Raw genomic sequence first — 26,994 nt, forward strand, 5'->3', positions numbered from 1 at the left:
CTACGAGCCAACGCACGCTGACGCACATTAATCGTGCGCACTGAACGACGAGTTCCTGTGTGTATCGTTTTGCGTTGCGACGCTCTTGTCGCTATTAAGGCGCAAAAGGGCAAAGAAAAGACAAAAATATAGAAGCTACGACTTTCGCGATCGCGTTGAAATCCTCGCGCGGATCGTGATTATGCGCGAGTTCATCTTGTGTACATACTACCATGCGCGTTACGTAATAGCGGATTACGAAACGGGAATAAAAGATCTGCAAATGACGCGTTATCTTTCGTCCACTCTTTCTTCGATCTGGTCAATTTCGTTCTTCGTGTGTTCGATCGGTCCTCCTTTCTTTTAAATCAGAGACAGTTGAGATGTGCGCACGATGTTTGTCTCTTTCTCTCTTTCCCCCCCCCCTCTCTCTCTCTCTCTCTCTCAATGTGACGAAGAGTTGCGTCGCAAAAGATTGAAACTCTGATTCTCTATGCGCGACACCGCACAACCGTGAAATGATGGTGGGGGGGGGAGGAGTGTGTGTGTGCGTGTATTTAAGATACTTCTCCGACTTCTTCAAATATAAAGTGAATTATCTTTGGAGTACACTTTCTCTGCTAATGAACTCATCGCGACTTATGTTTTCAAGTCCACTCGCGCGAGCACTTCCTCGATTTAGCGTGATCGCGCTGGTCGCGCCATCGGGTGGCACACTCGCGAGCGACTTCAGTCGGTACGACGTACGTGAACCGACCGTCGCCGGAAAGACTCGAGTCCAGCCGAATTTCCTCGCCGTGATATTAGCGACAACAAAAAATTCATAGCGATCGCGTAAAAAGTTTTCGGCGCTGCGTGTTTTTCGCGTTTCTCTGTTCTCAGCGAGGAACTGCTGCCAACCACGTCGTCACCTCGTTCAGGATTCAGCTGTCCGTCGACGACACGAAGTAAGGAACGCGTGTGTGTGCTTGCTGCGCGAATTTGCCGTAGTCGAGCCTTCGATCCCGCCTGTCTGTTGTGGGCCGTGTGTTGTGTTGGGCCCGTGTGCGGCTTTGATGGAACGGCCCGACGGACGCACGCGTATTGTTGTGATGAAGCGCGAGTGATCATCGCGGAAGCACACATCCATTACGGCATACGGCTCTCGTCGCGCGATTCCTCTGCCCTGAGATGATACGGTCCGCTTCGCACCGAGACTCGGCCGATTCGTGTCGCCGCGTCCCGCTCGTTCGCCTGCCGAAACATCATCTCTTGGCTTAACCTACAAAGGATCTGGCGCGCGGAATCTCGCATTCGCTCGTTTCTTCTTGTCCCGCAGTCACGTCGGCAAGTTTGTTCCTTCGCGTTTTTTTTTCGTCGTTGTTACTTATTCACTCGTAGTGATTCGTAACGGACCGCGTTCCTGAGTCACTATTTCCGAGTCAGAGAGAGAGAGAGAGAGAGAGAGAGAGAGAGAGAGAGAGAGAGAGAGAGAGAGAGAGAGAGAGAGAGAGAGAGAGAGAGAAAGAGAGAGAGAGAGAGAGAGAGAGAGAGAGAGAGAGAGAGAGAGAGAGCTGACTTGCGTGTGCACTTATTTTACTTTTCCTGTATTTCAGACATCTGAATTTACTTTTACCTATTTTAAATATCCTATATTTTTTTTGTGTGTACACATATGAGAACATGCTTGGAGAGCGGACTAGACAGTCTTCTATTATCATTATAATGTTCTCATCATTAATATTTTAATATGACATTGTTTCGCAGACTGCACAGTTACGCAGAAGTTATAGGGCAACTTCAGCATTCACAATGGCGGGAGAGCAGCAGCAGTTTTTTCTCAAATGGAACGACTTCCAGTCGAATATGGTATCATCGTTCAAACACTTGCGAGATGAGAAAAGCTTCACGGATGTGACATTGGCTTGTGACGGTCAAACTTGTAAAGCACATAAAATGGTCTTGTCTGCTTGTAGTCCTTACTTCAAATCCTTATTAGAGGTATACTATCATTTCGTACAAGTAATTGACAAATGCTATGAATAAATTCATTCATTGTTTAATATGTTACAGGAAAATCCGTCCAAACATCCAATTATAATACTAAAGGATGTTGCGTATAGTCATCTGCAAGCTATTCTAGAATTTATGTATGCAGGTGAGGTAAATGTTTCGCAAGATCAACTTCCAGCGTTTCTCAAAACGGCAGACCGGCTTAAAGTTAAAGGATTAGCTGAAGCTCCGGGTGCCATTAAGAGAGAAGGTTAAACATTCGCACGTAATTACGGTATGCTTTGAATCTTTTATTTGTTTAACTCTAGATAGATCGATTGGTATCTTTATTGCATAATTTCTCTATTTCTGTTTTGCACCATTCTATCCTGTTTAGTCTCCTTATGTTTCTGAATATTGGGTAATTAGATCTTTTAATTGCAAGCACAGATTACATACTTTATAGAAATAAGCGATGATTTGAGGATTGTATACTTCATTTAATAGCGCTATTATTTCGGAGTGACACACGTTTATATATGCTGCATGAAGATTCATTGGTCGTTTTATTGATTGCGTGGATTTACTTTTATTTGTGAGAAATAAAATATACAGGCTTGTTTTACGTGCGTCATTATCACATTTCATACTGAATGTATGAAATAAGAATTGGTGAATCTTGCAATATGTGAGATTCCCATAGAAGCATCTTTTGTTGCATGAAATAGAGATAGAAATGGTTTGTTCATTGCGGCGTAGAAAATGCACGGGGCAAAAATCCAAATTTTCCTTTGCAGGTCTTTGAAAAGCGTGTGGACTGAAACAACAGTGTAATAATGTAAAGTGATTGCATAAAACACATACCACATGAGACATATACATACACGACACGTATACAACGCGCACACACATACACACACATACAATATAGATATATGTAAAGAAAAAGAAAACACTGCGTATGCACGACTCAGTGTCCTCTGGTTCATGACTTGGATCAACACATGATGACAATGTAAAATAATGCCTTTTTCTTAATCTCAGTTAATGTTATCGGTTTTACCGATGTATGTACGCATACGAAGTAGAGATGAGATGTTGATGTTTGTCTTGAACCCATTACGCCACATTGTGGCTGTAAACGATAACAACATTGATTATTTTTTTAAAACGAAGCGCGAATAAGTGGGTCGCGATAGTTTACAATACATGCTGACCGGGGCAGTTTTGGTGGATCAAGTTGGAAACGTTGAAGGCATCTGTTACAACGGCCGTTTCTTCAAGCCGATCTACCGGACTCACAATACACTCTCCTATCGGTTCCATTGGTAGATCTATTCACGCAGTAGCGTTGTCTCGTTTATTTACTTTTGTTGCATATTGACAATTAACATGAAATTCACGTGAACTTGGATTAAATTTCGCTATGAATATGAAATATGAATACGAGAGTCTCTCATATTTCTTTAATGGATACCTACACGTGCTGCTTGAAATCGATTGTTTCTCCATCCGATCATCCGGGGCGACAAGATCCGGGGGGATTAAATCATTAGTCTTACAGGGCATTAATTATCTCCTGTAGTAGGCTATGTGTAAATGTTAGTTGAAGAAGAAAGTACGCGCGGGCCGAGTATCAAGTCCAATCGGAGAGTTTCGCTTCTGTCGTGGATAGATTTGCAAAACCCCCGGTAAATCATTCAGAGGACGTCAAATCAAGTTTACTGGAAGTAGTAACGTGCGTATCACACGTTGAACACACATCGGTTCTCTTTCGTCAACTTCACGAAGCGCGCCAATTGCGATGATTTTTCCGTACAACACCACGGAAAAGGAAAGATACGAGAAACAGAAGGAATTGTTCTTGTAATACCGCAATCGATCCCGTACAAGTTACCTCTTCTAGTGATCATGATTTTTTACTTAACCAAATACTGCCAGTATTTGTACCGGCGTATTCACAATATTACCGATAGACCAAATTTATTTATGATAATAATATATTAAGGATTGAATGTCTTAAATCGAGGGAAGGTTATTGTAATATAAGCGATGCAAATTTTTGTAAAGTCGGAGCGCACAGTTCCTTTTCCCTCCCGAAGAACCAGGACGCTCGAACAAGAAAAAAATTTAGGAAGGAAGTCAGGAAACATTATCGAGTCAAGGACTCTTATAAGAACGATTTGTTTATAGAGATTATTTCCTACTCGTGCGTTTTTAATCAAGCAGGCTAATATCGTTCGGACTTTATCGTTTGGTATATATGCTGGAAAATTTTCTGCGAAGTCGTTTTCTTTCCAAGCGTTGTACAAGTTCCAGTCCTTATCACGAAAATTAAGTCCACGCTCCATAATTCCTGACTTTGCTATTGCTGCTGCTGCTGCTTGTAATTACTTTCTTGTTACGTATCTTCAGTTATATATCGAATATATATTTTTAGCGTTTTTTTTTTTTTTTTTTCTGCAAGTTAATCATGTCCTTATGCTTGATACGGTTTATGAGTTCGTTCCATCATGTTTCCAACTTCGTACGTCGAATTAGCACGAGTAAGCTCCTACAACACTGAATGCCGATTTAGGGTCGTACACACATTCAAGCATCTCGAACGTCAGTCATATCCCGCAAAAAAATGTTGTGAATCGTAGCGCATCGTTTCCTACCGATTTTGCTTCGGATGTCTCTGTGATGATTCTAATATACATGAGACCGTCTTAATGTAGCAGCTTACGACTTGTTAGAATGGTCCACCAAAAAGGAGAACTCGCCATTCGTAAGAACGCTTCTATTATTCGACGTGAGAAGCAGTCGTGAGTGTGTCACGGAAGTCGACTTTGCATCAAAGTAAATGGCTACTATACCGATCTTAACAGGGCCAAGTTTTGATAATCAATGGGACCATTCACGTGTGCAAGCAACATTAAAAGCGAAGTTTGCGACATAAGAATAGTTTGCGAACATTGACTCCTTAGGACGCGACAAATGGGTCGGCTATTCGAGCAAAGTAAGTTTTTACCATCTCTCTCGCAGTCATCCGACAGCAATGTCGGGCAATAGAGCAATCGACGTTCATTCTCAGTATTTAAGGCAGCGTTATACGCGTTGAAATGGATGGGTTCAGTTCCTACAATGATACGTTCGCCGGGCATTTGGTGGCTGAATGTGAATAGTTGTACCGTGTACATTTGCTATGTTGTAAATTTGGAGTACAATTATTGTAGACTATAGAAAATCTCATAGGAGTGACCGTTCGCGCTAAGTTCACGATTCGTCATGTAGCCCTTCTCTTCCCGCTCCACCTCCGACTTCCATTTTCCGTTTTTCGCATTCGTTCAGATTGCCGAGTGCGAAACTCCAGATCCGGATTGTCTCTTGCGAAAGTTATCGGGGCGAGTCCCCCCCTTCTTCACCTCTATTTCGTCGATATTGTCGAAATTCGGAATTCGAAATTGATTATTGATGTTAATTAATTTTGCTATCTAATGACTCGATGATGATTATGATATGATAAAAATGATGTTGAGATATAAAATAAATTGTGTAAATATACCATTTTCGCGTCGAATCATCTTTATTTTGCTCCTTCACAGGTGTTATTAGCCTATCTGCCTCTTTCTCTTTCTCTCTTCACGGGCCTCGCATCTCTCAGCTTCCTCTCGAGTGTTTTTCACCAGCGTTGTTGGTGCTGGTTTAAGCAAACGTTGAGTACGCGATGAGATGTTGCACATAATTGCATTCTATACAAAACATAACGCAAATGGTACAAGATATTTCAGAATCATTTCTTAACTTGTCAAAGATATCTTAGAAAGTTTTGCAGGAGCATATCTCTAGAATGATCCCAGGATGTCTTGTGCGTCTTGTAAAGACGCAATTTGCAATTATAATTGCAGATACAAACTAGAATACGATACAACATATACATATAAAAATATGTCTACAGTCCTAAGATATTAAATAGCGTACAGAAACTTTCTTATTATGAGGTAGCAACAGCCAGAGCCTTTGGCGTGTCCTTGTTTCCTCGTTACGATTTATTAAGTAGAGTATAGAAGTAATGGAGATGTACGAAAAGTGCGTTCAATCGTACTTCCCCATTCGTTCATTTCCCAGGACATCGTTTAGTGAACGATAATGTTCTTACACGGTGTTGGGAAATCGAACACCGGATATCTCGGTACGAACGGCTCGTTGACGCCGTGCACGTAATTGGACTCGTCCTGATCCTTGATGCTGGCCGCTCTCTGCATACATTCCTCGTACGATGGCGGTGCTGAATCGCGAAATAACGCGAAATGAGTTCTCGATTACAGATCAGATTTTCGCAGTAAGTCCTACCCGGATTGTATCTTTCGACTTTTTCATTTCGTAACGCGCAAGAATACTTTGAGTTGGCTCCAACTTTCGACAAATCTCTTAACCAATGTGCAGATTCATTCATATGCTTTGGCATTACACGTCCACAAGGCAGAGTTAGGTCACTGACGGCGTACCGCTTATTTAAGCAACAAACAAGCTGTACTTAGGCATGTCTAATTGGTTAGTCGAGGTGTTGGATTGATTCAAAGAAGCGAAGCCTATCGAAGGACCTGGATGAGGTACATTTGGCGGTGCGTAATCCAGAGATATCGGCATTGGCATCGGCATTGGCATTGCCATTGGCATCGGCATCGGTGGTGATGGATCGTTGTCTTGCATCACAGGAGCTGTAGGCTGAGAGGTACGTTTTGTGGATAAGGTGCAGACGGTGATTATCGAGCGCAATGGGATCATCCCGATCAGAATCGGACAAGTCTTGGTGATGTTGCAATGCCTGTTGTTGAGGAAAAAATCAAATGATCGTAATCTGCGTCAATGCGTACAATCGGTACATTTTCATAATACACGCCTGCAAATTGCAAGCGAGCGATAGTGAAGTCAGACGAAGTGAAGTTCAGATATCCAAGTACCGATGAAGACAAAACTCTAAAATGTTGCATGTGCGAGTCAAATCGCGTTTATCTCGTTGTTATGTTCTGAAGGGCGTGTACGTACATGCCTGACACGTGAACCGTGATGCGTACAGCGTAGTTTAGATTTATTATGCTGCAGAACTCCAGTTGGGACGGTGGTATTGGCGGGACTTTTAATCGCGACACAAACTGGATAATTGGCCAAACGGTCCCCCGCGTTGTTCCGACTTGATGACCGCTTTATCCATCTTGATCGACTCATAGGGTTTCTTTGCGTGAAACTGCAGAGACTTCGTGCGCAAATAGAAATTAAAGTTAGAGGAAAGAAACGTTCGCGTGATTATGTCATCGGTGAGGGCTGAACTACCGGCGAATGTATAGCCGTGTTCTACAGAGTGTTAAAAAAAAAGGTTCCAGACTTACAGTGCCTGGTAAACGTTGGTCGGAAAATCAACTCTTTCAGAATTATCAGGTTATTGCACATGAAATGTCGGATTTCGGCATGAAATAATTTTTATATTTATAAACACCGCCAGATGGTGCTAGTGTTTTGGATAGTGAAGGTTAAATATCCCTGCGCGTAAGCAAGGAGTCATTTGAGTGCTGGCTTGTAGTGTGATCGTATAGACGCAACATGAAGGTAAGCCAAATACGGATATTTTTTCTTTATGAGTTCAAACTTGACCACAACGCAGCAGAGGCATCCAGGAACGTCAACAAAGCATTTGGAGATGACACAGTAAATGAACTTCAGCGATGGTTCCAACAATTCTGATTCCGGCGATATGAACTTTGAAAATGAACCGCGTAGCGTTGTCGATGGCTGATACTCAGTATCAGCCATCGACAACGGCAAATTGTGAACACTAGTAGAGTTCACACTAACTCCCGCCAAACTGTAAGGGAGAGAAATTAGGCGTCCACTACTCGACAGTTGCTCGTCACTTGCAAACACTTGGTAAAGTCAAGAAGCTTGATAAGTGGATTCTTCATGAGTTCATTGAACAAAATATGAAGAATCGACTGGAAGTTTGCACTTCTCTGCTCTCCTGGAACAGAAACGCTCCGTTTTTGAAGAGAGTAGTGGCATGTGACGAAAAATAGATATTGTACGGTAATCGTCGCCGATTTGCACAATGACTAGATGCCGATGAGGTCCCAAGACACATGCCGAAACCAATCCTTCATCCGAAGAAGATAATGGTGACTGTTTGGTGGTGTGCAACTGGTATTATACACTATTCGTTCTTGAAATGTGGCGAAACTATTAATGCAGAAAAATACTGCACCCAGCTGGATGTAATGAATAAAAAATTATGAATTAAGCGGCCTAGATTGATCAATAGAAATGAAGTCTTACTGTTTCATGACAACGCGAGACTACACGTGTCAAGAACAACAATCCAAAAATTACACAGCTTGCAGCTATGAGACTCTTCCTTACCCATATTCTTCAAACTTCTCGCTAACCGACTACCACTTTTTCAAGCATTTGGGCCATTTTTTGGCAGGGAAAACATTCAACAATGAAGCGGCTGTCAAAAACGTCTTTCAAAAATTTTTTCAGTCCAGAACGTCGGACTTCTATGAAACTAGCATAAATACACTGGTATCTCGATGGGAGAAATATGTTGCATCTAATAGTGCCTATTTTGATTAGTAAAAATCAGTTTCCACAGAGTTACTGTTGTTTGAAGTTTCACTACCAAATCCGACATTTCATGTATAGCAACCTAATGCAAAGGCTTCTCGATTTTGGTAACAAACGAATTACTCGTCTGCTTCCATTGATCACTCGCGGTGAATAAACGAACGAATATCTTACCATGTTATTGTATGCTTTGTTTAATAAGTGTTCTCTTTTTATTTCTATACACGCTTGATATGTTCAAATTACAGAATTGCGAACTCTTTCGAAACTTTTCGGTCTTCTTTGAGTTTGGTCAATTGCATCTGGAATTCGCTAGTGATAAACTAAGTTTTTCATATATCCTCATGAAATGAAATCCAGTGGATTTTAATCGAGGAGGCCACGTAATCGGTCCTACCCCGTTTAACCCATCTTCCAACGAGTGTTCTATTTAAATGCTCGTTTTGGCAATTAACTGAACACTTTTCGTAAACATTGATGTAATAATATAGCAAAATACTCGTTTGTTTATTCGACGCACGGGATCAATGGAAATACACGAATAACTTGTGTTAGCGAAATCGCGAAAATGTTTAAACTCCAAACTTTTTACTTAATACAACTACTGTCCGTCCTGTAAGATTGAAATCCTCTCTTTTGAACACCCTGTATAGCCGTGAGGTATATCTTTGTGACGTTACAACAAACTTACCCGTTGCAGTTTAACACAGACTTGCACGTCACGTCGACATTGCTCGATTCTCGAGCTTGACTGTTGTTTCTATCGATTGTCCCGGTACGAAACCCGTCGTCGGTAATGTAACGCGCAGTTTGATCGAACTCGGATTAAAGCAGCAGAAATAACAGGAATTTTGATTTGCCTCGTCATCCATCCTGATCTGATGAAAAATACATTATTCGACTATACATTTAGCCATACAATGTCGGTAGCGGTCGCTTCGATAGTTTGATCGCGTAAAATCGACGTAATGGAAACGTAATGGAAACGCGCCAATACTTGTGCGCTGCTTTCACTCACACATTGATGACTGTGAGCGTTTAAATCGTACGACGTGACCACAGTAAATGCGATCTTGCACTCATGACTGAATTTCCATGGTCTCATTATGATAGCTTTCATCGTATACCTGATGTGACCGTTTTCATGTTCAAAGCTACATGGTATATTGTGCGTGGTATATTGAAAAATTAAAAGGATATTTGTTAAATCCTGCCGGCATTTGCAATTCCCCCTCTGGAATAAAACACATGTTTCATATTTACTTCGTAGTCAATTACAAAATGATGTAGCTTATTAAAAACGAAATAGCTGAGCGATTATGTTTAATTAATCGTGATATTCCGTGCTTCGCACAGTGACGTTAGTATATAAATAACTGGTACATGTTTAACCTCGCAAATGTTACCTCTTGTATCTCCCAGCAACGAATAAGTCAGGTCGAAATACTGCTCGTTCTCTCGAAAATGGTCAGTGCGGCTTTGCTGATGTCCTCGAAGTTGGGGAATCCTTCCCCAACTTCGTTCTCTTCCAGGAAACGTTAGCTTCTCTTTTGATCACTTTCAGTACTATCACGAGAAAGATCGATATCTTAATTCGTTGCCTACTCTTTACTAATGTATCGTTAATTTCCAGTACGCATTCGAATGTTATTAACATAGCCATATAAAATGGATTATCTTTAACTATACATTCTTCTTATATATCTTTCTATTTAAAATAAAATATTGGAAGATACTAATGATGATAATTTAATGAAGTCTGGAAATATCTACAAAATTTCAAAAAATGACAGATTGACTTGAAAAGATATGATCTTGGAATAGATGTGTGTACATTTGCTTTAAAGATTTCGACGAAAATAAAATGGAGGAAAGATTCTATGAATTTATAACATTTTAGACTTTCGCGGTGTGAATGAATGTTTGATATCGCTTCCGGGTTGGAGTGCCCCAAAGTATTCTTTCAGATCTTTCCCCTTTCTAAAATGAATTCGAATGTTCATGAACAACATTTGAAACAAATCCATGCAGCACACCATATTACGTCAACCCGGAAGCTATATCAAGCAACTTATAAATTCTTGGAGAATGCTCAATTTTTACAAGGTATGGAATTAAACTTGTGTGCATGAGCGATAAACAGCTTCATAATATACTTTACACGAAGTTCAATGCTTGATGCATATCAATAGATCCATTCAAACAGGTGTTGTGTAACTGATTACGAGTATATAAAAAAGATGTGTGAAAACCATAAAGCCGCTGAGTCTTATACTGGAATATCCTAAGCTTTCATAGTAATAGTTCGCAGTAACGGAAATTGCTTTCTGATGAATTTATATTTAGCTTGTTTACCTGTCCTTTAAAACGCGCGCACGTGTAGAGTTTAGAATACGCGAAACGTATAATTTCGATTGGGAAATTATTGGATGCGATTTATATTATTGATCATTATATTCCTCGATATATATTCCTCGATAACAGATTACAGGATAACAGGTAGGCCCTACCACCTGTTTTACTGCGTTTTAATATCATTCAAACAATAATGATAGTTCGATAAAGCGATCGGATAGTGCTATATTAGCATTTGGCTCACACATTAGGAAATAATTCGTTCTCCAGTTTATTAGTTTATAAAAAATTTTCAGACAATTCTGAAATATCGCTTGCAAAATAAAACTATCTAATATTTCTGTTAGAAATATTAATTACACAAATATATATATGTGTATATATATATATATATATATATACATATATAGGGAGAGATAGTTTGAACACATTTGATATTGTGTCACGTTTTGCGTATGTGTTCTAAGTGTATGTTACCAAATAATGGCATATTGAATATTTGACAGTAGCGGCTGATAGGTGCTTCATTGTGCAGTACAACCGGAACAATTGTGCTATTAATAAAGGGAAATTTCACGATTGATATTTCATTTTCTGGATATAAAAATAAATAATGAAACTATCAATAATTTAATATAATGTGACGTGAATCATACGTGAATATGTGATTAATAACGTACATCTGTATATTATTACATTACTGCGTAAAATGATTATTCTCTTCAAAGGTTTTTAAGAAACTTGGGGAAAGTTTAACAAAGTTCACAAAATAATTTTAACGTTACAGTGAGATGTAACAGTGACTTACTTAATTCACCGACCTATTTACATCTTGACTAGTGGTTCAGGACAATCAATCAGATTCGGTCTGTTTTCTACGCGCGACACAATATTATTATTTTTATTATTTTTCTTATTTCCTCTTTCTTCCCCATGGTCGAAACAATTTTGCTTATTCTCAGACTTGATGTTGAATCGGCGTATGTGCGACTTGATAATTCAAATTCCTTTATATTCTAAATACCTTCGCGATTAAAACCCTCGCGCGCGGTACAGCATTGTTTTCACACTGTCACCCATTTTACACACGCACACATGCACATATCGACGACAACAAGGCGCCCGACGTTGCTCCGACGCGACGCCAGCTACGTAATCGCTCGATACCGCTCGATCGTGAAACTGGCGCGTGATTCTACGGCGACACGCACGTATGCGAGGTACACTTTACCTCTGATGGTCTTCTCCCTGGCCAGGTGGACGATGACATTGCCGGTGACGACTTCTCCGGGTGCGTAAGTAGCTCCAGGCCGATCGAACTCGATGCGAAAAGTCTTCAGCGTTGGCATTTTTCTTCAGCAACGCGTTGAGAGATTGCTTATCGAGCGGGATCGTGACGAAGTACGATCGATCCCGGGCAGAAGATGTTGGAAGCAGCCGAGACTAACGGGACGTCTTTATCCGGTGTCGGTGCCGCGTGTTGTGACTGATTGCGACAGATCGATGCCAACCCGGCCTTGAAGCATGGGCGGATGAATCGCACCCTACTGTAAGCGTAATCGGGATATGCGCTCCCTTTATGACGGTTCGATGATAGTCGCGATTTTTTCCTTGTGGATTTCCTTCCTGGATCCGGGATATGTTGTTGGGGAATTATAATGTTGCATAGTAGGACTAGAATGTTTGTGTGGAGTCTGTGGATAAATTTCGCTCAATTTTCGAGTCGAATTTAAATACGTCGCACATTCAACGCGAGTAAATTGTTTATTAAACGATCTTCGTCATTGCCTATGATTCTTCGTCAAGGTTCCAGCTTTCTTCGTGTATCTTCGTCGACGAAAGTGTCTTTCGAAGAGTTACTGAAAGTTGAAGCGAACTCTGATATTAGCACCATTAGTAGCACCATTTTTTTTTTTTTTTAGGAGTAATGTGTGTATCGCATTTCGACATCAGGGATCGGAAATCAGTTAAGAAATAATTTGGAGGAGTCGCATTTGACGCATCTGACAGAAGTGTGTATGGTTTGCGTTAATCTTTTCTGCTTTCAAGAAGAGAGAAGTTTGGATTGAGATAACAGAGATAATGAGTAAAAGTGAAACATATCGAGTTCTCCGCCGCTTGACGCTTATCTGCGAGATCTTGATAAACAAAATGCTATTGATTCGGTCTATATAGCATAGCGCGTGATTCTTTGTATATGGACATACATTTCGTTCCTTGTTCGATCTTAGCGCGAGTGTGTAGGGCAGGGAAACATCTGAGTCATTTAATAAGAGCACTTTTCCACGTATTCGATGCGCATTCGATTACTTTCTTTAAAATGTTAAAAACGTGAGTCACAGTTCAACGTAGCAGACGTCACACATGACGTCTCTTGTTACGAGATACAAGTACGATTCGTTGATATATTGTATTGTATTTCAAAGAAACAGTTTGCTAGATATAACGTACGGACAGAATAACGTCATATAAGAGTGTGTTATTATTTTATGTGGTGCACCATAGTTATCGGAATACAAACTAGAATACGATATAACGTATAAAAATATGTCTTAAGATATTAAATAGATATTAACACAGAAACTTTCTCATTATGAGGTAGCAACAATCAGAGCGTTTGGCGTGTTCTTGTTTCCTCGTTACGATTTATTAAGTAGAACATAGAAGTAATGGAGATGTACGAAAAGTGCGTTCAATCGTACTTCGCCATTGTTCATTTCCCAGGTGGATCTACGGAGCGAAATATTGAGAATGTAAAAGCGTTAAGTACGACATCGTTTAGTTAGAAGAATAATGTTCTTACACGGTGTTGGAAAATTGAACACCGGATATCTCGGTGCGAACGGTTCGTTGACGCCGTGCACGTAATTGGACTCGTCCTGATCCTTGATGCTGGCCGCTCTCTGCATACATTCCTCGTACGATGGCGGTGCTGAATCGCGAAATAACGCGAAATGAGTTCTCGATTACAGATCAGATTTTCGCAGTAAGTCCTACCCGGATTGTATCTTTCGACTTTTTCATTTCGTAACGCGCAAGATTACTTTGAACTGGCTCCAACTTCCCACGAATCTCTTAAGAGGGCTGGAGAGTCAGATTACTGAAAAATCGTGTTTGTTTTTGATAATATTTTGTGACGAACTGAACAAATGTGCAAGAATGAAAATTTTAGATATATTTATATAACATATGAAGAGTAGAAAAATTTTGTTTATTAACAGATACACATATAAATATACGTCCACTTAAATTTTAAACGCGTTTTTCTCGAAATTTTATTGTTCAACCTTTTGCAATGATTTCTCCGAAACTGAGCTTTGTATCGATTTGAAGTTTTAAAGCAATAATATTTGTTCATGTGGCTCTCAGGTGAAACATGGACAACCGTCAAAATATTTCATTTCGAGATATTAATTTTTTTATTGTAAAAGAACTGAAAAATTTGGATTTTTTCCTAATAATAGTTGCCATTTTGTTAATTTTGTTCGATTTCTTTTTTGTGGTTCACCGGATAATGATAAGCCTCCTCAAGATTTCTAGCTAAAATTCACTCTGATCGGACCACCGAGAGCCGAGATATTACTGCAAAAACGATAACTTGAAAAAAAAAGGAGAATATTTCAGCTATATATATCGTATATTTATACGAGTATTTGTTAATAAACAAAATTGTTCTACTCTTCATATGTTGTATAAATATACCTACAATTTTCATTCTTGCACATTTATTCAGTTCGTCACAAAATATTATCAAAAACAAACACGATTTTTCAGCAATCTGACTCTCCAGTCCTCTTAATCAATGTGCAGATTTGTTCGTATGCTTTAGCATTACATGTCCGCGACGCAGAGTTAGATAATTGACAGCGTACCGCTTATATAAGCAACAAACAAATTATACTCACGCATGTCCCACTGGTTAGTCGAGGTGCTGGGTTGATCCGAAGAAGCGAAGCTTATCGAAGGACCTGGATAAGGTACATTTGGCGGTACGTAATCCGGAGATATCGGCATCGGCATCGGCATCGGCATCGGCATCGGCATCGGTGGTGGTGGGTCGTTGTCTTGTATCACAGGAGCTGTAGGCTGAGGTACGTTTTGTTGGTAAGACGGCATTACCGAGCGCAGTGGAATCGTCCCGATCAGAATCGGATATGTCTTGCTGATGCTGCAATGCCTGTTGAGGAGAAGATCAAACGATCGTAATCTGCGTTAATAGTACAATCGGTACAATTTCATAGCGACACGTCTGCAAATTGCAAGCGAGCAAGTAGTTTGCGAGCGATAGTGAAGTCAGACTTCGTAATATCCAAGTACCGATGAAGACAAAACTCTGAAATGTTGCAAGTGCGAGTCAAGGCGCGTTTATCTTGCTGTTCTGAAGGGTGTACGTACATGCCTGACACGTGAACCGTGATGCGTACAGCGTAGTGTTGATTTATTATGTTGCAGTACTCCAGTTGGGACGGCGGTATTGGCGGGACATGCAATCGCGACACAAAGCTGGATAATTGGCCGAACGGTCTCCTGATTTGTTCTGTCTTTAGGATCGCCTTATCCGTCTTGGTCGAGTGATACGGCGTCTTGGCGTGAAACTCTAGAGACTGCGCAAATAGAAATTTAAGTTAGAGGAAAGAAACGTTCGCGTGATTATGACATCGGTGAAGGCTGAACTACCGGCGAATATATAGTCGTGTTCTACAGAGTGTTAAAAAAAACAAGGTAACTTACAGTGCCTAGTAAACGTAGGTTTTACGATAAGTGTTCCACGTGTCCTCTTTTTATTTCTACATACGCTTGACATGTTCAAATTACAGAATTGCGAACTCTTTCGAAACTTTCCGGTCTTCTTCGAGTCTGGTCAATTGCATCTGGAATTCGCTAGTGATAAACTAAGTTTTTCATATATCCTCATAAAATGAAATCCAGTGGATTTAAATCGGGGAGTTCATGCAATCGGTCCACCTCCCCCCTCCCCCGTTTAATCCATCTTCCGACGAGTGTTCTATTTGAATGCTCGCTCTGATAATTAACAGAACATCTTTCGTAAACATTAGTGTAATAATATAACAAGATGCTCGTTCGTTTATTCAGTGCGCACGTGATCAGTGGAAGTACACGAATAACTCGTGTCACCGCAATCGCGAGAAACGTTTAAACTCCAAATTCTTTACGTCCGTCCTGTAAGATTGGAGTCCTTTTTTTTTTGAACACCCTGTGTAGCCGTGGGGTATATCTTTGTAATGTCATAACAAACTTACTCGTTCTACTTTAACACAGACTTGCGTCACGTCGACACTGCTTGTATTCTCGAGATTGACTGTTGCTTCTATCGATTGTCCCGGTACGAAACCCGTCGTCGGTAATGTGATACACACTTTGATTGAACCCAGATTAAAGCAGCAGAAACAGCAGAAACTTTGGTTTATCTCGTCATCCACCCCGATCTGATGGGAAATACATTATTCGATTATACATTTAGCCACATAATGTCGATTGCGATCGCTTCGATAGTTTGATCGCGTAAAATCGACGTGACGCGCCAATTCTCGTGCGCTGCTTTTACTCACACATTGATAACTGTGAGCGTTTAAATCGTACGATGTGATCACGGTGAATGCAATCTTGCACTCGTGATCGAATCTCCATGGTCTATCTATGACAGCTTTCGTCGTATACCTGATATGACCGTGCTCATGTTCGAAGCTGCATGGTATATTGTGCGGTAGTAAGAAATTAAAAGGATATTTGTTAAATCCCGCCGGCATTCGCAACTCCCCACCTGAAATAAAACATATATTTCATATTTACTTCGTAGTCAACGACACGTGGCTTATTAAAAACGAAACAGCTGTCCGAGTGATTATGCTTAATTAATCGTGATATTTGATCGCGCAAATGTTACCTGTATCTCCCAGCAGCGAATAAGTCAGATTGAAATATTGCTCGTTCCCTCGAAAATGATCAGTGCGGCTTCGCTGATGTCCTCGGGAATTCTTCGTTGACCTCGTTCTCTCCCAGGAAACGTTAGCTTCTCCTTTGACCGTCAGTTTTAGTGCTATCACGAGAAACGTCGGTATTTTAATTCGTTGCTCTTTACCAATATATATATTGTTAATTTCCAATACATATCCGAATGTTATTAACATCGCTATGTAAACTGGATTATCTTTAATTGTACATTCTTTCTATATATCTCTCTATCTGAAATAAAATATTGGAAGAAGACACTAATGATGACAATTTAAAGAGGTTTGGAAATATCTACGAAATTTCAAATAATAACAAATTGACTCGAAGAGGTATGACCTCGGAATACATGTGTGTACATTTGCTTTAAAGATTTTGACGAAAATAAAATGGAGGATAGAATCTATGAATTTATAACGTTTCAGGCTTTCGCGGTGTAGATGAATGTTTGATATCGCTTCCGGGTTTGGGTGCCCCAAAGTGTTCTTTCAGGTCTTTCCCCTTCCTAAAGAAGTGAATCCGAATGTTCACGAGACGCCTGAAACAAATTCATGAAGGACACCATATTACATCGATCCGGAAGCTATATCAAGCAACTTATAAATTCTTGTAGAATGCCCAATTTTTACGAGGTGTGGAATTAAACTTGTGCGCATGAGCGACAAACTGCTTCATAATATATTTTATACGAAGTTCAATGCTTAATGCGTATCAATAGATTCATAGAAATAAATGTTACATAACTGACTACGGATATATAAAAAGAGTTGTGTGAGAAACGATGAGGCCGCTGAGTCTTATAGTGAGTTAATCTAAGCTTCTATAGTAATGTGCTAATTTGCAGTAACGGAAATTGCTTTCTGATAAATTTATTTTTAGCTTGTTTACGTATCCTTCAAACCTTACGCGCGTAGAGCATAGAATACGCGAAATATATGATTTCGATTGGGAAATTATTAGGTGCGATTTATGTTATTGATCGTTATGTACTCCTCGATGACAGGTTAACAGGTAGGCCCTCTACTGTACTTTAATATCATTCAAACTGATGATGATGATACTACAGTTCGATAAAGCGATGATAGTGTAAATCGATATTTCGTGCTACATTAGCGTTCAGCTCGCGCATTAGGGAACAATTCGTTTTCCAGTTTGCTAGTTTATAAATTGTTTAAAATATCGCTTGCAAAATAAGACTATCTATTATTTCTGTTAGAAATATTAATGCACAAATACAATATATACATACGGGGAGAGATAGTTTGAGCACATTTGATACCGTGTCACATTTTGCACATATGTGCATGTTACCAGATGATGTCATATTGAACGTCTGACAGTAGTGGCTGATAAGTGCCCCATTGTGCGATACAACCGGAACAATCGTGTTATTAATAAAGGAAAATTTCACGTTTGATATTTCATTTTCTGGATATGAAAATAAATAATGAAGCTATCAATAATTTATAATGTGACGCGAATCATAAAATACTTTAATTAATAATGCGCATCTGTATTGTTACGTTACTGCATAGAATGATTCCCTTCAAAGGTTTTCAAGAAACTTGAGGAAATTTACAAAGTGATTTGCAGTGAGATGCAACAGACTTACTTAACTCACTGACCTATTTATATCTTGATTAATAATGGCTCAGGGAAATCAATCAGATTTCGCCTGTTTTCTGCGCGACATCACAGAATATCGAACGTTTAATCTCACTTTATTACTCGTATTCACTCCCCTCTCCTCTTCCTCCCGCATAATCGAAACAAATTTGCTTTGACTCGCAACAATTCTGCTTATTCTCAGTCTTGAAACGGCGCATATGAGACTCAAGAATTCAAATTCCTTCGTACTCAAAATATCTTCGCGGTTAGAACCTACACGCGCACCCGCGGTACGGCACTGCTTTCACACTGTCACGCACTGTTACGCACTCACACATGCACATATCGACGACGACTGGGCGCCCGACGTTGCTCCGACGCAACGTTGCGGCTGCTACGCGATCGCTCGATACCGCCCGATTGTGAAACTGGCGCGTGACTCTACGGCGTCACACACGTGCACGAGATACACTTTACCTCTGATGGTCTTCTCCCTGGCCAGGTCGACGATGACATTGCCAGTGACGACTTCTCCGGGTGCGAAAGTAGCACCAGGCCGATCGAACTCGATGCGGAAGGTCCTCAGCGACGGCATCTTTCTTCAGCGACGTGTCGAGAGGTCGCTTATCGAGTGGGATCGAGACGAAGTACGATCGATCCCGGGCAGGAGATGTTAGAAGCAGCCGAGACTAACGGGACGTCTCTACCCGGCGTCGGCACCGCGTGTTCTGACTGATTGCGTTAGCAGATCGACGTCAACCCGGCGTTAAAGCGTAGGCGGGCTCTTCGCGGCACCCCACCATAAACGTAATCGGGACACGCGCCACTTCCTTTATGACGGTTCGATGATAGTCGCGATCTCTTCCTTGTGGATTTCCTTCCTGCGTCGAAGATATGTTGTTGCGGAATTCTAATGTTGTAAAGTAGCACCAGAGTGTTTGTGTAGAGCCTGTGAAAAAATTTCGCTCAACTCTCGAGTCGAATCTAATTACGTCGCACATTCAACACGAGTAAATTGTTTATTAAACGATCTTCGTCATTGCTTATGATTCTTCGTCAAGGTTCCAGCTTTCTTCGCGTATCTTCGTCGCCGAAAGTGTCCGTCGAAGATTTACTGAAAATTGAAGCGAGCTCTGACTCGTCTGATATTATGAGCACTATTTCTTTCTTGGGAGTGATGTGTGTATTGTATTTCGACATCAGAGATCGGTAATCAGTTAAGAAATAATTTGGAGGGGTCGCATTTGACGCATCTGACAGAAGTGTGTATGGTTTGCGTTAATTTTTCCTGCTTTTAAGAAGAGAGAAGTTTGGATGTAATTGAGATAATCAGTAGAAGTGAAACATATCGAGTTTTCCGCCGCTTGACGCTTATCTGCGAGATCTTGATAAGCAAAATGCTGTTGATTCGGTCTATATAGCATAGCGCGTGATTCTTTGTATATGGACGTACATTTCGTTCCTTGTTCGATCTTAGCGCGAGTATATAGCGGCGGCGAAATATCTGAGTCATTTAATAAGAGCGCTTTTCCACGTATTCGGTGCATATTCGATTATTTTCTTTAAAATGTTAAAAACGTGAGTCACAGTTCAGCGTAGCAGACGTCATACATGACGTCTGTTGTTACGAGATATAAGTACGATTCGTTGATATATCAATATTACTGTATTTCCAAGAAACAATTTAATAGATATAACATACGTACGGAATAACATCATATAAGTGACGTGAACATTAATAATCGGCGAAAATATCGCGAAAAATTGCATTAATATATGACTGTATCTAAAAGCTTGCAAAAAGGCTGACTTATCTGTAAAAATACATTACGTGTACACAGGAGAGGTGAAAAGATTAGCTGGTTTGATATGTTTTATATCACTCATGTCTATTCCCATTGGGAACGCATTACTGTCGCGAGTGCAATATATTTTCGTCCTGCCTCGGACCGTTGAGAATATGCGTTACTTGGCAAGTGAAATGTTTTAGTCATTCGTTAAATGTACTAGTGATGAATTTATGTTGTTTGTAAATGCATCTCGTGTCATTCTAGCCTACGCAAGTTCGTCAAATCGACAAACTGAGGACCTAATCATATTAAAAAATCACATTGAGATAGTCGCGGCAATTGATGCGATAAATCATCGAATTATCAGTTTCATATTTAATACATTTTATACGTTTTATATTTAAGATGACGATTTTCGTTAAGAAAATCGATAATTGACAACAATTTCCAACTATGTAATTTGTAATTCATCAAGAACTGGGGAACTAATTATTTTTTTTTTTTTAGCAGGCGTTGCTTAAATAATAGCTGTGTTCTATTTTTCATGTTGATAATTCTGATGACTGTAAATTATATTTACGTATAATATACTCAAAACAGAATATTTCGAACTGTATTGTTTAGATGGTAATCTCTCGTACTATTAAATGCTGTGGAGGTATTGAAGTTGTGCTGCACGCATTCGCTATCTAGCGGACTGTAATATGACTATTTTTACCAAGCTCGGAAGATATTTGCGAGAAACACGATCAAGAAGAAACATTATCAACAAGAGTCAAGACAACGTTAAACATTATTATTGTTATTATTTTTTTTATTATTCTCCTACTTATTATTTTTATCATTATTGATCTTATTATTTTATCATTATTGAACATTCTTACCATTATTTATAACATTATTCTTCATTATTATTCATATTATTTTTTTTATTATCATTATTTTATACTTCTTATTATTCATATTCATATTCCTATGCTTATTATTGTTGATATTAATATAATTATTATTATCGTCCTTATCACGGATTAATTGATAAAATTTTAATCTGACGAAGCTTGTAGAAAAAAATTTTTGGCGATGTATTCGACTATTTCAATTTTGTGAATTTTAATTTAATTACTTATTATTACTTTGTGTTGAAATTCTTAATTGGAAATTTTATTTTTAATACGATAGTTTCAATTAATGGTAATGGTCATCTTCTTCTTAGCCGTGTTTTATGTTGTATATCTTTAACGATGGAATGGGAACTGTAGCTTTTGTTACTTAAATTCAATCGTGAAGCAAGAACTGACAATGCCAATAAGCTCTAATACTTTTGATTATTTTTATAACAATATTATTATTATAATATTATATTATACTATTATTATTATTTCTTTTTATTATAATATTGTTGCAGTCTACGTGTCGTTGAAGGATGAATCGTGCGTCGTCGAAAGAAAAAATGCGTCCTTAGAGGCGATAAGAAGAAAATACTCAAATAAAAGAGAGTCGTTCATGAGTCATCTAATTTATTATTAAAACAAAAGCGTAGTATAAATCATTGCAATTTCAATACGGACTATAAAAAGGACATATACAGAATATATATGTATTATATAATACGTAATAAATCTAAAGAATATATACGATATTATATGTCGTATATTAAATGTCCGGGACTTGGTAGTAGGAGGAATGAGCGTGATGTGGGTGGATGAGAGAGGATAGTAGGAAAGAAAAGGAATTTTAAGAGAATATAGAGTAGATAGAAGATAGTAGAGAATGTAGGGTGGAGAAGTAGAAACAGAGGAGTTATATGTACGATAAGGGGATGGAGATGAAGGGGGAACAGAATTATCTTTAGTAAGAAGGAAAAAAGTTAAGTTAGAAATAACGGTGGATGAAAGGGAGGGGAAAGAAGGTAAAGGCGGATGGGGAGTTAGCTGTCAACGAGAAAGAGGCCCCAGCTAGAAGAAAGAGGTAGTGTGAGAGGATGAGTGGTAGAAGGGGGAATTAAAGAAGGGAGCAGAATGAGGGAAGCCGTCACGAGAGGGAAACAAAGGTCGGAATGGAAAATGAGCAAAAGAGACGGCAGAAAGAGAAAAGTTCTCCAAAAGAAATGACGAAGAAAACGTCGAATGAAAAATTTGGCAAGGAAAAGAGCTAGTTCATATCAACTTCTTTTCACACAGTAGAAGTACCAAAGTAAATTTCAAGTAGTAAACGCATATCAAATGTAATATTATATCGCTGTGATGCTAATCGACGTGGTGACGTTACGCAGTGTCAGTTCTCCGACGTATCGATTTAATTATTTAATAATAAAATAAATGGTAATTTTCAGTTTATCGTACATATTGCAACAAGGAAAGTTTATTGTGCGAATAGTACGTGAGTGAGTTAGCGAGTACTTTTCACGTCATTGTCATTGTATTTGCCTGCTATCTGGTGGTCTCTGGTATCACTAACTTTATATTTACTCGGTTGATATTTGAGGTGAGGTCGATACACATTTCGAATGAAATAAAATAATTGTTTCAATTTTTTCTCTCGAGCGAGTATACTTTTTTAAGACAAATAAATTACGGAGATCCTCTCTGCAATAGATTGATAGAAACGTAGAGTGTCAATGTCGAGTTTCAACTTCAACATCGAATTAATTCTCAAATAAATCAGTCAGTTGACTGATCCCAAAGATACAATTTAATTTGCTTTCTTGTATTTGGTGCAAAATCACCAAAGTGAAGCGTTTGGGAACACGGCATTCACTTCTCTCTCACCTTATTTTTCAGCTCGTCTAAGAGCATGATCAAATAATGACGTCTTTAACTGTAATGTAATGTTTTGCCTCTTTCTTTATACGGATATTTAATATTCGCCAAATTAGTAAACTCGATCTACTACATTCCCAAGTTCTTGACACGATTCTTGGACACGAAACTTGCGTTTTTACCAAGGGGAGTGACGTTAATCGATGAATCTGAGTTAGAAACTGACGAGATAACCAAATCAGATTTCTCCGGGTCTTCCTTGCTAAAGTGCCTTACTGATGATTAAAGGCCGAGTCATGCTCGATAAATAGGTTTGGAGCAACATTAGCGGCAAATATTAGGTTTGGCAACATATAGCCGCATATACTAAACATCTACCTGTTGGACGCTGTTGGACCGGAGCTCGACCGCAAGTCCGCAACATCTCCGTGAGTTCCCTTGACGCAATCTTGTCCGATAGATTGACTCGCTATCGAGCCCGTGCTATCGACAAGGGATCTTTCAGAGGCTTGGAAAAGAGTTGAAGTTGATTACCAACTTGAAGACCGGTGGTGCGGTTTATTAGACTCTGATTCCATCAAATTTTTCACTTCGACAAGCACAGGCCAGTGATTTATTAATTGTGTGTGCGTAGGCATTGCAAAATTTCTTCCTTCTTTGAAGTCTCGAAAGATGCAAAATAATCTACAGAGACATTGCCGACGAATGTTTCCGAGTTTTGTTCAAGACGCGGTTATCAACTCAACAGTTTCTGATATCAAAATGTACAAAAGTCATTGTAGAGCAAATTAATAATCAAAAAGTCTCTTATGATCAAAATTTTCGACCATAACCTCAACTTGAGAAGAGTGTCATTATATAAATACACGTATTTTATAACATTTCCCACGATCCACTGCAATACAAAATTTCCATCTCCGTAGCGAGCGGAGATTATTAATATTACAAATTATGTCGAAATTACGGGCAGATTGGGGCTGTCGAAGAAACACGTGCGCGAAGAACACAACGAGAGCACCTAAGCCCCGGCTGACACGGGAGGGGTGACTTGTGCGGTGGGCGGAAGCGGGGGCGAGGGTGGCTTGTACATCGCGACCCCTCAGTAGCGTGCCGGCCATCGCCGAGGTGGTTCATCGAGCATCGGCGCTTCGTTCTCTTTATGACGCAAAAATTCGGCTGGGCCGAACGAGGGTTACGTTCTGCCGGCTAAGGGTCGCTCTCGCACGATCGGCGCGATGCGAGGCCACGCGTTTCGCGAGCCGGAGCTGCCTCAGGGAGCTGGACGGTGTCGTACGACGACTCAGCGCGGCTAGACAACGTGACGACGTTCTTCGCGACGACGATCAACAGGTTAATCCCTAGCTGGCTAGCTGAAGCTAACGTTTCGACCAATAATCTCGTTGCGGATGTCTCGTCGCATCTGTTTGGCCGCAATTTCGTCTGCACGTCTGTCTGCACGTCACATCGTCGTTTATCATCACCTCCCCGTCGGTGCAGCGTACAATCGGTAGGCCCTGTGTGTAAAACGTCTCGCTCTGTATATCGCTGTGCGTCGCTTGGAAAATGGCTCTCTCTCTCTCTCTCTCTCTCTCTCTCTCTCTCTCAGTGATTTATAGCGATATTTCTTTCACCGATATTTTCCGCGTAACGGTAATGCATGAGGGCGGATGGGAGGCAGGGAGGGAGTCCGAATAATTACCGAAAATTTGACTGAAGCGGAAAATATATTTATAAATGTCTGCGACCGCTTCCGGCAAATTTTGATGTTCTTTTTTTCTTTTCGAGCGGACGTCATTGTTTCTCGGAAACGAGCTTGCCCCTTTGTCACGCTGGGTCGTGTGTTCGAGGTTTTGGATCGGGTAGCAGCGTCGGTGAGGCAATAATTCAAAGTGCTTCGAGCTTTTTCAATTTTATTCGGATCGATAGACGCGTTTCGCAAGCATTTGATCGTGAACTTGACACAGGTGCGTTTTAACCCCCGGCGGTTGTAGGTCACGCGTTATAACACGATCGCGTCGTATTCTCATTACTGTAATGAATTAATCAAACATCGATCGAGCGCGCAACAAAATTTCCTGTCTTGTTGTTTTTTAATAAGGGGAAGCCTGAATCTTAGGGGAGCGTGGAACGATCGGATGGGATATCAGGCGGATGTTTCCCCGGGGAGATCTGTTTGAGATAGGCGCGTGGGAGCGCGGAAATGTTCCCGGGCCGAATTTTCTTCCTTTATTTTTAACGTGCAGAGAAACGTGTTGATGGCGCGCGCTCATGAGTGACCGCGGAATTTCATCAGTGCGAGACACACGGGGATACATTTAATTGTAGTAACGTTACCATACCTTTTAACTGAAATTTCACGCAGACGCGACTCCTCCAGTTCTCGCGGTTGACGGGTGAGAGGAGCCGCGGTGTCCGAAGCCGCAGCAACCAGCCACCCGAGAGTCAAGCGCACTCGTACCGCAATATCCCACCGCGACCTCGTAGATCCTCGTCGAGGCGCAATCGAAGCCAATCCGGCGGATCCGCTGAAATGAGAACGGCCGCAGCTACCGTGGCCGGTTGCAGGGCGATTTACGGCAGCCTGGAAGCCCCGGACGACCGCTTCTGTGACGCGACAATGACAAAGCCGCGGGGCAGCCCTCGATAAACCCGAGCCGGGACACCGACCACGAGAGATAACGCGATCCGGTAGGAAGGTAAATTCATCAGAGAGGTCCGCCGTCGGAGATGGCGACCAGCAGTCCCGGACAATCGATCCACCTAAAGTCCCCGAGGAGTCCGCGGCAGCTGCCGGCTCTTCCTCGCCTGCAGCAAATGCCGATCGCCGAACCGAGGAACCCGACTCGCGGCCAGTCGCTGGTCAAGTCGCCGGGCACTCCGCTGGTGTTCGAATTCCCGCCGGAGTATTACCCGGAGACGCCCAATACGACCTTCGACTTCGACGAGTTCGGGCGCGCCGGCGTGCTCGAGCAGCAGCGCGGACCCAGGAGTCCGAGTTATTACGCTCGCGCGAGCCCGCGCAGCCCCAAGACGCCCAACAGCGACTTGCTGCACTCGCCCGGCCGCAAGTCGCCGATCTTCCAGTTCTGCGACCCGCGCAAGAATCTCAAGCAAACCGCGAGCTACCCGGCGTCGGCGACCTCGGTGACCTCGGCGACCTCGTCGACGAGCGATCGCAGTAGATCGGTCAACTCGGCTGTTTATGGCCGGGGGAGCCCGAAGCCCTTCGACCGGCGCAGGAACTCATGCTTCGGCTTGGCCAGTCTCAAGAGCCCCATGTCGCCGACGATAGTGACGCCGAGCTCGCACGACGCGGTTAGTCCGAAAATGGAGCGCAGCTTGGAGCTGGATCCGAAGAATGTCTACAGGGAGATCGGCGGTTACAAGAGCAACAAGAGCAACGTTACAAACAACGCCGGCAAGACCTGTTCCCTGGAAGGGAACCCGAGCTCCCCCTGCAGTCTGCAGGAGAAGACGGCCGAGGGGGTTGGCGATCGTTCGAGGAGCGTGAAGATGGCTGGGCATTTCAACAAGAGCCAAGGCTGCCTGGACGAGGCTGGCCGAGGGCATCGTAGGGCTTCGGATGAGCGCTCGAGACATGGAAGGGCTGACAAGAACATGGCCAGGCGGTCGACCAGCGATCTGACGGATATGGGCGAAGCTGATACCGAGATTACTCTGCTGTCCAGCCCCAGAAGAAGAGGTTCTATGAAGGGTGGCCTTGGTGAGTGGTCTCTCTTTACCTTTTTCCCCCCCGTCTATATATAATTTCGTTTCTTCGTCTCCGTCCCCGCGCGCGCCCGCTCATACCTGAAACGTGGCTCCTACGGATTGGGCAATAAACGAGACGGCTCTCGAGTGTTCGAGAGCCCGGGAAATGTTTACTTTCCTGACGAGGGTTAGCCCGACATTTGGAAGAGCTACCCTTCGGCGCGTTGCGGCGCGTAGTCGCTATTAAATAC

At 41.3% G+C, this 26,994-nt stretch overlaps 3 protein-coding genes and 1 pseudogene across 7 annotated transcripts in view; 2 read left to right on the plus strand and 2 right to left on the minus strand.

Annotated features, from left to right (window-relative positions):
• The first annotated feature begins 708 nt into the window (after window positions 1-708).
• lolal (longitudinals lacking protein-like) lies at window positions 709-21,780 on the plus strand. Of its 4 annotated transcripts, none has more exons than XM_011140090.3 (4): window positions 709-926; window positions 1,726-1,959; window positions 2,032-2,245; window positions 21,679-21,780. In XM_011140090.3, exons 2-3 carry the CDS (start codon window positions 1,771-1,773, stop codon window positions 2,224-2,226), a joined length of 384 nt encoding a protein of 127 aa, XP_011138392.1. In that variant the 5' UTR covers window positions 709-926; window positions 1,726-1,770; the 3' UTR covers window positions 2,227-2,245; window positions 21,679-21,780. The 4 variants fall into 4 exon arrangements, with proteins under 4 accessions (XP_011138392.1, XP_011138390.1, XP_025160479.1 ...); XM_011140088.3 differs by lacking the exon at window positions 21,679-21,780 and adding an exon at window positions 2,748-4,694 and having other exon boundaries at window positions 712-926; XM_025304694.1 differs by lacking the exons at window positions 709-926; window positions 21,679-21,780 and adding exons at window positions 939-1,309; window positions 2,748-4,694.
• Window positions 5,410-13,127, minus strand: LOC105182563 (arrestin domain-containing protein 17-like; annotated as a pseudogene).
• Window positions 13,302-19,239, minus strand: LOC105182564 (arrestin domain-containing protein 17). The gene is made up of 8 exons (XM_011140091.3): window positions 18,961-19,239; window positions 16,811-16,963; window positions 16,476-16,687; window positions 16,167-16,352; window positions 15,301-15,509; window positions 14,811-15,082; window positions 13,709-13,837; window positions 13,302-13,635 (listed from the first exon to the last, which is right to left on the minus strand). The coding sequence occupies exons 1-8, from the start codon at window positions 19,076-19,078 to the stop codon at window positions 13,619-13,621; spliced, it is 1,296 nt and encodes a 431-aa protein (XP_011138393.2). The 5' UTR covers window positions 19,079-19,239; the 3' UTR covers window positions 13,302-13,618.
• A 2,222-nt stretch (window positions 21,781-24,002) lies between the features above and the next one.
• Window positions 24,003-26,994, plus strand: part of LOC105182561 (uncharacterized) — a 53,014-nt gene continuing 50,022 nt past the window's right edge. Inside the window, exons 1-2 of one of the 2 annotated variants that reach the window (XM_025304687.1) lie at window positions 24,003-24,539; window positions 25,395-26,756. In XM_025304687.1, the coding sequence (XP_025160472.1) occupies window positions 25,760-26,756 (997 nt within the window). In that variant the 5' untranslated portion in view covers window positions 24,003-24,539; window positions 25,395-25,759. The remainder of the gene's footprint in view (window positions 24,540-25,394; window positions 26,757-26,994) is intronic. The other variant, XM_025304688.1, reaches the window with a different exon arrangement.

The sequence above is a fragment of the Harpegnathos saltator genome, unplaced genomic scaffold, assembly GCF_003227715.2.
Source record: "Harpegnathos saltator strain DR-91 unplaced genomic scaffold, Hsal_v8.6 scaffold639, whole genome shotgun sequence".
NCBI lineage: Eukaryota > Metazoa > Arthropoda > Insecta > Hymenoptera > Formicidae > Harpegnathos > Harpegnathos saltator.